The sequence below is a fragment of the Hyposmocoma kahamanoa genome, unplaced genomic scaffold (assembly GCF_003589595.1).
Source record: "Hyposmocoma kahamanoa isolate Upper Pololo Valley unplaced genomic scaffold, ASM358959v1 93, whole genome shotgun sequence".
Classification (NCBI taxonomy): domain Eukaryota; kingdom Metazoa; phylum Arthropoda; class Insecta; order Lepidoptera; family Cosmopterigidae; genus Hyposmocoma; species Hyposmocoma kahamanoa.
Genome location: NW_020654810.1, coordinates 2,412,226 through 2,425,344, shown reverse-complemented (window position 1 = coordinate 2,425,344; position 13,119 = coordinate 2,412,226). Strand labels below are relative to the sequence as shown.

The following is a 13,119-nucleotide window of genomic DNA, read 5'->3' as shown; positions in this document are numbered from 1 at the left end:
TTTTTAGGCAAAATTCTTCTTTCACAATCTGTCGATAAAACTGTCGACAACAACTACATGACTATTTAAAATTTTATGAAACCTTGCAAGTGTTACTTTACTCCGTCTTCAAAAAAGACTTAATAATTCACCCCAACGACAATATGCACGCGGTCAATGTGTTTAAAGCCTCGAATGCCTATTAACAATTACTTTTATTTATTTTCAGGATGGACAGAGACTGTTTATGGGTGCCCCGGGCAGCTTCTATTGGCAAGGTAAATCCCATATTAATCTATTACCACAGCTGAATCTTCGTATTTACATTAGCATTTTGAAGTTTCTCCTATAACGAATCGTTTGCTCATTGGGAAAACTTAATTTTTTCCTTGTTTCTTTACCTAGACAGAATTTCTTTATTCCTGAATTTCAGTTTCTTACTTTAAACTAAACTTTAGATATCTATATCTTGTTCCATCTGTGGGGTTTAACTTGATTCATTTCAAAGTTAACTTTGAGCTACTCAGACGCTCTCGCTCATTTTCTCAACCTTGATTTCTTGGAGTCTGTGTTAAAGAGAGGTATCTAACACTATAACTATAATGAGCAAACAATTTTACAAGACTAAATTATAAATGTATGTGACTGATTATTGGAAAATTCACAGGGCGAACGTTTTCGATAAATCCTAGCGAAAGATTCATCTTCTTTATGCCGAAAATAAGGGACGAAGAAGGTAAAAGCAAACGTCTACAGAGAAATTGGCATTATAACTCCCTTAACCAAAATAACATAGAGGCTTACAAACGCCTGAATCTAAAAACGCCTACAAATCCATTTTCAACTAGATTTTTAACCTTAATATCTGCTATTTGAGTATAACCTAACCTAACCTTGAAGGTCACAGTAGATCAAGATTGAAACTGCTCGAGCAATGTTCCATTGAAGTTAATTTATTGTCATAGGACCGATATTGAAAGATTTGAACACTTTTGAACGTTTATTGTAATACTTATTGAGTATATTGAATATCACGATGTCTTACTATCATGATATTTAATATTTTTTTGTGAAATTACTTCACACATTAATACACAGTTTAAACAATACGAAAATTCCTACGATCCGGCTGAATTCGATCCAGCGCCTTCAGCATACCGCTTTAGTGTTCGATCTTTTGTTAATAATTATCTTCTTAAATTAAATATCTATTATTACGAAGCTCTTATTCATTACTCGACGAGTATAATTACTCGTGACATTGGATGTCCATTGGAATAAGCAGACATTGTCGATGTCCACTTTGCACGATTTTGGAAAATCCCTCTTATTACACTTACATATCAATATTTTCATGCAAGCTCTTTTTGTTCTCACTAAGCACTTCAGCCTTTTCAAATTCTCATTCACTGTTTCAAAACCTTTTCACTGGTCATTGTTTCAACAAATTGTTTTCCAACCCAAACTGTTTGCAGCAAATATAAAACAAACTTTTTTTATTTAAAAAATACATCTATTTGCATTGACTTACAAATAAATGGACGACGGGTCTAATACAAAAACCACGAAAAAAATGTCCCAAGTCAACCTATTCGAAATTTAAATTGTTATGTCATCGCAGTATCGCGCTGTCCGTAGAACAAATGAAGACTAAAGCGGAGTGTCGCGCTCTGTATACGATTTTAGCGCCTTACAAGTGCGGACACTTTTTAGCGCGGACCCGACGTCCATATAATTGTAAGTCAATGTCTATTTGTCAAGTTTTGTTGATTCAACCCGAAATCGGTTCACAAATCTCAGAGTAATCACAAAACACAAAAAAAATAGCTGAACCTCCTTTTGTGAACTCGGTTAAAAAGATATTTTTGTTCGTGAATCATAATAATCGGTCCTAGAAATTGAGTAAGAACTTTGTATTACTGTAATAGTGATTATTAGTTCATCTAAAAAACAATGCTCTTGGAGTTTTTCTTTAAGTCTACGATGACCCTTACTTTGTTATAAACAACCCATAATTGTTTTAGGCGATCGAAGTAACCCTTGAAATGCTTATATTTATAACTAAACAATAATTAATTTTAAATCCGGACCTGGTGCTATTGTATATTAATTTATTAACAGCTACGAAGAAAATATTGTTGTTAGGTTTGCTCAAATTCGCAGAATTAAGGTTTGTTCCGTGATTGGTATGTTATCGAGAAAAAACAGCGCAAATGTCAACAGGACGATGTAAAGCATTAAGGGCGAATTTTAATAATTTTTTTTGTTTTACGTTTTGAGATCGTTATGGAAATTCGATTTCCCGTATTTGCATGAGTTGTGTGAAAAAATACCGTGTGTTTTATGTCCTAAATAGTACATTATTTTAATAGGCAGGAAAAGTAGGTTATTGCAAACTTTTGACGCTGTAATGTGTCAACTTGTTTGTCAAGGTTATTGCAAGCTATTGACGCTATAAAGTGTCAACTTGTTTGTCAAGGTTATTGCAAACTTGACGTTGTAACGTTTCAACACGCTTGTCAAGGTTATTGCATGCTCTTGACGCTGTAAAGTGTCAACTTGTTTGTCAAGGTTATTGCAAACTCTTGACGCTGTAAATCAACTCGTTTGCAATAACAATGAACTGTGCTTTTTTTATTTGTTGAAGTTTTTCAATTTGCGCTTCATTCTCGATGTCCGACAGATATTGGTTTCATATAATTCCCGAATTCACTTAAAACTTTTTATATTTATGGGGATTTATAAGGAAAAACAAAAAAATAACAATATTTCATGTAAAAAAAATCACTAAATTTGTTCTTTATTAAATAAAAATTAAAAGGCTGACACTCGAACATCATACAATACAATCTATAATATCGAGTTTATAGGTTTCCACTATTACTGCACATCGGAAAAAAAAAATTTTTACCGATGTAAATTTTTTCAAACAAATTAACGTTTCAGGCTCTTTACAGATCTCATAGTCATGGCTGACTGACATGGTACAGTCATTAACCAGTTATTTCTTATATTAATGCTAACTACTCTAATCTGATCAATTGAAACGGTTTGTTTGACAATAGTTATTTGTTATGCAAGGCTGCAAAGTTGTTATTTGACACGAGTGTTTGTTTAGAAATCAGTGCAAGCGCAGGATCCTATAAATGCGTAGCGAGGGTTTCAAGGTACGAGATGCAAAACCACTTTTCACCTCACTATAGCGAGGAAAATGGTAGACGAAAGAAGAACAGTTAAACTATAACAAACTTCGTCTTAGGGTCGTATTCCAGAACGCTACTCAACGCTCAAGTCAGGATTTGAGCAGACTTGAGTATGAATTCAAGCACTGGAAATACGACCCTAATGGCAAGGACTTGAGTATGATTTCTAGTGCTTTGAAGTATTTAGTATAATTCTAGAATACGACCCTTAGACTCCTTCGCTTGCTCACGTTTCAATAGAAGCACTCGCGTCAAAGAACAACTTTTTCAGCCTTGCATAACAAATAACTTCTTTGTCAATTTAATGTGAACAATAATAAGAATAAAATATAACAACAGATTTATGTTACTGTAATGTGCGAGACCGCGTAGTTTAACGTGTCATTATGTTTTTACATCGAAAGAAAAAGTTAAGTACACTACAGTCAATCGTCAAGTTCGAATTTCACTTTTCCACGCTAGCGTGAAAAAAAACGCTTTTGCGCGCAAGTTTCCTATGAGAAAGAAAGCCTATCGAGCTGGTGAGGTGAAAAAAAAAGTATACATACAACATTAACAACAGTTTATAACAATTTAGCAAATCCATTGCTTTGTTTTTTTTATTTGTTATTTACATAATTTTCACATTTGACTTAGCAAACTTTTAAATCGTGTTTGTAAACATTTAATAGGGGCGTAGTTTTCCGCTGCATTAGGGCGGAAAATGTCATTTTCTGCACGCTTCACCGTTGTCAAAAGAACAAACTTTTGAACAACTATAGATTTGTATACATCTAGTAAGCTCTTTAGTTTTATTTAACCCTGTTGATTCAGCCTGTCTTTTTTTGATAACAAACGAATACAATGTACAATCATCGGCTTTCACACAAAATTTATCGTAGCTTTTCTCACATCGATGACCACCAAACACCTTATGAATGAATATTCAATATTACAACGTTCGTTCTATCAGATTATGATTAAATTTCGGCTCAACGTATCCTGGTCGTCAATTCAGTGACAAATCGACAGGTTTTATGTTAAATTTGGCGCTGCCTTTTGACGATACTGAATTACCGACTTACGATGAGCTTATCCACTACAGTGTGATACAGAGAGCTTCTTTAGTGACCTTTTGTCCTAGAACTAAATAGCAGTAGAAAAGAAGCAACTGCTTTTGAATATTGCACGAAACATAGAAATTTTTGTGAAAACTTTTACTTCAATAAGATGTGCTAATTTGTTATGCATAGATATGATTAAAATAATAACTTAAAAGTTACCATAAATAAACAAGTTAAATATTCTCTAGATTTAGAGTAAGTAAATGTAGATTACTTAGTAATTAGTAAACTAGGATTATAACTAAGAAAACGTTAAATAAATGGTTATAGGTTTAAAAGGATGTACAGGTTTAACAATACATAAATAACAAAATTAAAAGCGTTCTGCTTATAAACAACCCTGCTAATCAAAATAAGTACTTAAAATTGGCTTTAACTTAAATGCTGTAACAAGCTGCAGATTTCGCGAGGATGTCCAGGATTAGGCCAAAGCTCAAGGACTCTGCCCACTACAACGTATCATTCTATGACTAGCTGTAACGACATATATGCAAAAAAGTGATCTTTGTATGAATATGTATATTACTATGAATCAATGCCCACTAGACAGTTGCTTCACCGACCAACACCGTAGCGTGACATGACATGACCGACAACGAATTTCCGACAACAAGGTTTTGCAGTTTTCTTCATCATCAAGTTGTTCATATAAAGTCCAGTATTTCTCCCGCGAATTTTATTTTTGTTAGAATGTCATGAACCCAATTACGCCTAGACGTTCTTTGTTGGTTCCCTCTTTCTCCTCTTCGTCTTGAAAGATCTACAACCAATAGAATGGGGACCGTACACCTATGGAGCGAGGATGATGCGGTCTCCGACCGCGTTGTATACGGGCATGATACGTTGTTGATATGTTCTAGTGTCTGGTCATGTTTGTTTCGCGTCTGATACGTTCATAGTATGGTCCGGGATAGTGGGCAAAGATCTTTAACCGTTTTTGGGGATTCATATCCAGTCCAGTTCAACCCCGCCAGTTTCTTTACATCATCCTTCTAGCGTGTCTGCGGTCTCCCTCTGGCGCGTTTTTCTCCCCAAGGCCCCCGTCCGTCCCATTCGAGGACCTTACACCAGGAGCTATGCTTTCGAGCAACGTAACCCGCCCACCGCGACTTAAGGTTCGTTACGCGTGTGGTGACATCTGCGACTCTGCTTTCTTGTCCTCTCAGACATAATAAAGCATCATATCTGCAAAATGTTCAATTTTTTAGGAGAGAGGTTTATGGATTCTGCGAACGAAATTATCGTTCTTCAAAATGATAGCTTTTTTATGACTTTCATGTGATACGTCAAAAGTGATAAAAAGCACTTTTGAGGTATCACATGTGGCTTTATTATACCAATAGTACGAAATGTGATACAATCAAGAGTACGTCAAGCTACTTTAGACATTGTTATCGTAAGCGACAGGGTTTAATTTAAATCTGTGTCAAACTTGGCATGGTCTTGACCCTGTACTTACAGACTGCGGTCGAAATCGAATGATCGAATATCCATGTGTTTCTATGGATTTCCAAAGACGGTATCGTTAATATAATCTAACTGGATATCCTACGAGTACCATAGTTTTAAAGACATTCTACATGCGAAATGATTCCACTATGTAACAAATTTTCAAAAAGTTCTGTTTCTGGTTTAACGGTATTGGTTTTTCTTATATGTAGCAAAGAGTGCCTGTACCCCTGAAACTCTGCTATTGTGGCTGTCGCAGCGGTATTTTACATAGCTACCTATATACATAACTACATAGAGGTACTTATATAATCTACACATTTCTAGTTTATTTGTCACCACGACAAAGAACCTAGAAATGTGTAGATTTGTTTCTAGACGACGTTTGTTGTCGAGTGGCTTGCACATCGGCTTCCAAAGTGTCGCCATCATCGAGGTCCCGGGTTTGATCCCCGTCCGGGGCATTGTAGAAACGAATTTTTCTATATTGTTTCGGGTCTAAGTGTTTGTGGTACCATTGTTGTTGCCGATTTCCACAACATAAGTGCTTTAGCAACTTACTTTGGGATCAGAGCAACGTATATGATATTGTCTAATATTATTATTATAAGTATTATTGTCACCAATTTCTTGAATTTTAGCTGAAATTCGCTATGATTTGAAATAGGTTCTCTTTCTGTCTTTAAATAAAGAAAATCTCAAAAATTCCTTAATGCTACGCAATCTTCAACTTGTTTCTTTTTTGTCCTGACTGCAATAGCAAAGTTTTTGCAGGGAAATAAAGGATTTTCATGTTTTTGTGATATAGAACCAATTAAAAAGTGATATTGATAACCCGGAAACAGAAATCCAGTTACATGGTAATTATCTCATCACGATATAACTTGGTCTTAAACGTCGGGAAAAGAATAAAGATTTTGGGATTAAACTACTTAGACGGCAGTTAGCCGAGATCATGGGACCAGTAAAAACCGCTAAAAGTTTGAAAAACTCAATATACGCGATTTAGAACCGAAAAACTAAAAATACAAAGTTACATCGTGGTAGGACACTCGCAATTAGTGATAATCGTCTTACGAATACTATGGTAAAAATCTCTGCTTGATAATTTTTGGTGTGATATTTGATGTTTTTAAGTTTTTGTGTTATTCTAAATTTTTTTATTTCACATAAGTGTGCCAACTTTGTTGTAAACTGACAACGCAATTTGAACTTTTATCGTTAAACTAAAAACAAAAACACATTGCTGCTGCGACGCTTGGATCATATTGTTTGTGCTCAAAATGGGTGTCACTCCATGAATCAATTTTATCCTACACGCAACCCAAAACTTTCGTTTGAACGATTCACCACCACAAAATCCAGATTCATTGTGAATAATCATTGCAAAATTGCATTGCATTGACACTTCAGAATCGTTCATGTGAAAGCATGTTTTCATTACATGTGTAAACCCATTTAGCGACGTTGCTTTGTAGAAAAAGAGTCAGTATTATGTTTAAATACCGGGCCATTAAATATTACCCCGAAAGTTTTCTCCATAAAATATATCAAAGTCTCTTATCCGCTCACGCGATGCGCTCCTCCTACCGCAAAATGGCGGCTATTTGGTTTCGCAAATTAGAAAGCACTTAAAAAGCACTAATGAAATTTTTGGTGTACTTGGATAAATATGATAATATTCCGTTTGAGTGGTTCTAACGTTTACCATGAAATTACTCCTTAAAGTATAGTTTATAAACATTTATATTCAGGGAAAACTTAAAAAACGCTACTTACGGTATGTTTTCAATAAATAAACACCGAAATCACCAGCCCAAACAATAACACACACGATTGTCGTGACGTATTTTTGAAGTTGTTTATTTTTTTAAATGACAGACCCAGGCTAATCTTACATCTTACATCTTACATTAAATACTTTATGGTTTGCTAGAGTAGTTACCGAAATAGCAATTAATATTAGTTCTTTTACCTGTTATAACTTCGATATCCGATAAATCGGTATAAAATCATCACCGGCACCTCTAGGTGTGGTATGCGTCTAAGGCTGCATGTATCGCGTGAGCGGCTAAATCGATAATAATGCATTTAATTCCATCATAATGGAACTTTTGCAGATATTAGTTATCAGCCACTTTCTGATTTTCTTCAATACATTGCAACGTTTGTTAATGGTTTATCCAAACTCTGAAATTAGATACTAATTCGTTTTAAACAAATTTCAAGGTCAACTATACGAATACGGACAAGGCCCCAAGCCCATCCTGTCGACTTCAGAAGCCAGTGGTAAATTTGATGATTCCTATATGGGTTACTCTGTCGCTACTGGAGATTTTGCTGGTCAAGGCGTACAAGGAGTTGCTGTTGGTGTACCCAGGGGATCTAATTTGAAAGGACTGGTGAGAAGGTTTAGTTTATTTTTGTTTGAAAATTATAAGTATACCTATGATTACATAGATATTTCAACTACGCGTCGCGATTTCTTCTTAGATTGAAACTTTATGGAGTACAAATTTTTCATAGGCGTAGGCATTGGTTACTGATCCATGAGCTCTTGGAGCTTTGATTTTTCATTAAACTACGATATTATTTAATAGTGTCGTCAATAAATGTAATCTACATATACATAACAAAAACTTTTTAACTTTTTCAGGTTGTTCTTTACACTTGGGAGCTCCAAAATATCAAAAACATCAGTGGTTCGCAAATTGGCGCTTACTTTGGCTACAGCTTAGCCTCCGGAGACATCGACGGAGATGGCCATGATGATGTCATCGTTGGTGCTCCCATGTACACCCGAGTCAAGAGTGATGGCTACGAACATGGCAGAATTTACGTCATCTATCAGGGCAATAATAAACTTTCTGTAAGTTGAATTATTTGATAAGCTAAAATAGGCTCATTAAGTTGTTTAGCAACAGTTTGTTTCTCACGTAACATTAAAATTGAAGCATTGTGGAACGGACTAAAAGCGTTGCGTGAAGAGTAGGGTTTTTACAATTGGCTTGACCTTTTTCAGATGTATTCCAAAGTCGACCGAAGAACTGGTGAAGTCTCCCGAGGCCGATTCGGCCTGGCTATCACTTCACTTGGTGATATCAACTACGATGGTTTTGGAGGTAGATCGTTGTTGCTTTATCAATAAACTGGTTTTCAATTTCATAGACAATTACTCTGCGCAATTTAAAAAAAGAAGTGTTATCACTATTATATAGGAGTGTGCTACTCGACACTATCATATGTAATAATTTTGTAACGAATTAGGAGATATTCTTACCTACGTTAATACATTTTTGATGTTTGTTGAATCCGAATCCAAGTACTGAACCCAGAACAAGGTAAATACCTTAGCTCATTTTCCAATCTTCTACTTTTCAGACATAGCAGTAGGAGCTCCATACGGCGGTAAGCATGGCCGTGGAGTGGTATACATCTACCATGGCAGCGACAGTGGTCTTCGAGAAAAATACTCCCAAGCCATCACAGCTGAAGAAATCACTCCAGGGTTAACAACCTTCGGCTTCTCGCTTTCCGGAGGCGTTGATTTGGATAATAACAACTATACCGATCTTGCTGTTGGTGCTTATAAATCTGACAGTGTTGTGTTTTTAAAGTAAGTATTTCCCTTTTTTGTACTTTCAAATACTTGCTGACTTTTCCTCTGGAAGCAGCACCAGAATCACATAAGTTTTTGAAGTAAAATAAAAACTTAATCATGTTAGTGTATTGTCTCGGATTTACTATCGGTATATAGTAATTGACAAACTTGTTCAACAAAGTTAGTTAGGTTGTACACTTCCATACATAATAATAATACTTTGGATTCCGATTGGGGTAAACAGATAGCAACGATCGCCCCTTTGTATGATCCTGACAAACCTCTCTTGCTTCTTTACTTAATGCGTGTTGGTGTAACTACAGGCACTCGACACTTGCCAACGTTATTTCGCAGAGTAACGGGCGTAGTGGCACTGCCCTTCACAGCTTTGCAGTTTCCGAGTAACACTGCAACTGTTATGGACAGGCGTGTTCCTTACCATCAGGCGCACGACTTATTCATCCCATCACTTGATATAATAAAAGCATTTCTTATACAACCTATATTAAGTATTTCTATACAAAATGTCTACGTTGATCTTTTTTTAAGTGAACAACATAAAACATCCATCTTTTTAACCGACTTCAAAAAAGGAGGAGGTTCTCAATTCGACTGTATGTTCTTTTTGTATGTTACGCGATAACTCCGGAATTTGTGAACCGATTTTCATCATTCTTTTTTTGTTGGAAAGGGGGTACTTCCATAGTGGTCCCATTTCATTTTGAAGAAAGTCATCCACCTAGAAGCGTGGCTGTTCACGCATGAAGATTCATTTCCATAAATAGCGCCTAACTTTAATTTAGGAGCAATTACTTTAATGGTTGATTTTGCTATTTCTCCAATTCAAGGCGTTTTTTTCTCAGTATACTTTGAGTAGTGAGAACCGATTTTTATTATCTCCAGTGTCAAGTCCTGTATAGTGGCGAACTAACTAGGCGATATTTCAATAAAACTTAGCAAATAGACGTAATTCCACGTACTTTTGAGGTCAGTTTTTTAGTACTCTGTACTGAGATTATTCTAACTTTTTAGATCCCGTCCAGTAGTAAAAGTGACAGCAGCAGTTCGATTTAGAGGCGATACGAAATTGATCTCGTTGACAGACAAACAGTGCCGTTTCACCAACGGCACCATGGTTGCTTGCGCACATCTCATGTTCTGTCTTAGCTATGACGGATTCAATGTCGATCGGCAAATAAGTAAGTATAATATTGTATTCTTTATTCTTATAACATTAATGCTTAATGTCAGGATTTGAAAAGTTAATTTTCTTGAGCCCTTTCTTCTAAGACAAGTCGTTATAAGGTGGTATATCTCAGATATCCCACTTGATAGAAACTTTCAATTTAAATGTATACAAAAATTACGGCGAAAATTACGTATGTGAAAAAGGTATTAAAATAATTGCTTGTTTTGTCAAAAAATGTTTTTGGTATTTTTGAAGACTGTAAATTCTTAAGCGTGTATTTTATCAATAATTATTATTTTTCCAAGCGGAAGGATACATCTGCTACTTCGGTGAGTGGGTGAAGTAGCAATCTTTTGGTAATCTCACCAAAACGTGCAATCACCAACATTTTGCTTCATTATTAATTTTACAGACTCACGTTCTTTATTGTCACATTGTTTATAACTTTTGCATTAATCATTATTATACTATATTTCGTTTGCATTTGACGTAGTTTGATTCTGATAATTTTGAAGCGAGTGATCAGAAGAACCAAGACCAAAAATAACTTGGTAACGCTAAAAACTGTCATGCAAGACAGACATCTCTTACTTTTATCTGGCGTAGGATAACTCTCTCTTCTGATTATGTTACTATACTTTTGAGGTCTAAACGTATAAGGTAAAACATTCTCCATCAAAAGTAAACATGATGTTTACTTTTAATTGTCCTTTTAAAAAGAATTAGTAATGGTGATGGCATCGACGACCAGGGAAGTACTGCGATATATTTTAGAGATATATTTTAGAGAGGGCGTGGATCGTGGTAAAGAACTTGATTAAAATATCATGTTTTGACTGCCTAAATATCTAACCTATCTTCTTCGTTCTATTGGATTCGTAGTAGTCTTGAAAGTCTCGTTTTTTCCAGTATTTGCGAGTCGCACCAAGTCTTGATTTTTTCCCGGGACACGGAAATGCAGGAAGACGTCATCGTTGCTTTCCTATTACTTTTTTTGTAAAATTAATAATGAAGTGATTTTTTATGTAACACCACCCAGCTGGTAGTATTCAATGTTAGATCGTGCATCACCATTAGCGGCACTTTGATGTTGTGTTAGTTAATAAATTTCAGGTAGGTACTCATATTGTAGGCGTTCGTATCTATGTTTCTATTTATGATTTTTAACGGTGGTGCCGCCCTCTAAGCTGGTTAATCTTTGATTTGCCGCTTAATTCTTTCATCATCACCATCAATCCATTATACGTTCCACTGCTGGGCACCGATCTTCTTTAAAAAGGAGGTTCAGGTCATTGTCCTCCACAGGGAATTCACACGTTCTGGGTTATGAACAAGATAGTTTGAAGATTTTATCAAGATGTTTTCTTCGCTGTAAGCGAGATGTTATAGCTTACAAATTAAAACTATGGATGCCGCCACATCTTCGACTTCTCCTTTGAGAAGCAGCTCTTTTCCGACTTATGTCTCAGGGTGACAGGCGCAGTGGCAGTGCCCCTCAGATCTTTGCGTTTTAAAGCTCTGAGTGGCAATGCAACTGTTACGGACTGGCGAGTCGCTTAACATCAGGCGCATGAGTTATTCGTCCTGTCACTTGATTTATAAAATAATACTGCAATGTAGCAAGTTTGCCAGTAGCCAACAATACAGTAATTTAAAGACAAATCAACTCATATCTATCAATATAGTTGAACTAGTTATCTCTAACGATTATTTCTTAGTTTCTATTTTTCATTTCACCAATTTATAAATCAATGGGGTAACATTTTGGTGACATTTTATTGATAAGTTGGCAACAGTTAATGTAACCTAATCACAAAAAAGCGGTAATCCCTGACTTGGTACTACACTGATGTTTATTAGACCTGGTTTTTTTCTATATTACAATCTTAGAATAATAACGCATAGAATGATAGTTTCATATCAAAGGAACTGTCACAAGGGAGGCAAAAATCAAATTCATGTAGGCTAGTTTTAGTAGTAGGTTAATTTTCGGTTTTAGTGAATATTTATATAAAAATACAAGTTGAAACGCGTTACTTCCTTGTGGAATGTGATGTTAGTATCTATTTTATGTTTGTCTGACGTATTTTTACACTCATTTACCGCACATTTCGTCATTTTTAGCTAAAATTCTTGAGCTGTTCGCGATGCAAGTTGACCTTGAGCACTGATGGCCCGCTCGTGTAGGCCCATTGGGAGCGCTTCAATTTGCCTCACTTAGTGTGTGCGGGCTAGGTTTCTATGCGTTATTATTCTAAGATTACAATATATTTAACTTTAAATCTAAACTATTGCAGATTTCGTCGTGACTCTGGACTTGGATTCGAGGCAGAAAACAACCAAGAGATTGTTCGTCTACGAGCGCTATAACAGCACTTACACAACTCACATTTTAATTCAACAGCGAAAGCAGGAATGCAGGGAAATTAAAGTTCATTTGGCCGTAAGTTACAATTCAAAATGTTTATCAATATTTGTACAAGGCCAAGAGTCTGACAAAGCGACCTCCTTCGTCGTTATCCCACCTTTTTATCTATCTTGTCTCTGGTTCCTGGCCACTAACTTTTGAAATTTTGAATCGTTCTCTAATTCTTT

General features: G+C 35.7%; 1 protein-coding gene across 1 annotated transcript in view; it reads left to right on the top strand.

Annotated features, from left to right (window-relative positions):
* The window catches only part of LOC113237146 (integrin alpha-PS2), a 59,965-nt gene that overhangs the window by 27,262 nt on the left and 19,584 nt on the right, over window positions 1-13,119 (top strand). The window contains exons 3-10 of the mRNA XM_026473445.1: window positions 209-257; window positions 647-715; window positions 7,964-8,136; window positions 8,391-8,603; window positions 8,757-8,856; window positions 9,116-9,350; window positions 10,368-10,534; window positions 12,822-12,967. Coding sequence (XP_026329230.1) covers window positions 209-257; window positions 647-715; window positions 7,964-8,136; window positions 8,391-8,603; window positions 8,757-8,856; window positions 9,116-9,350; window positions 10,368-10,534; window positions 12,822-12,967 — 1,152 coding nt within the window. The remainder of the gene's footprint in view (window positions 1-208; window positions 258-646; window positions 716-7,963; window positions 8,137-8,390; window positions 8,604-8,756; window positions 8,857-9,115; window positions 9,351-10,367; window positions 10,535-12,821; window positions 12,968-13,119) is intronic.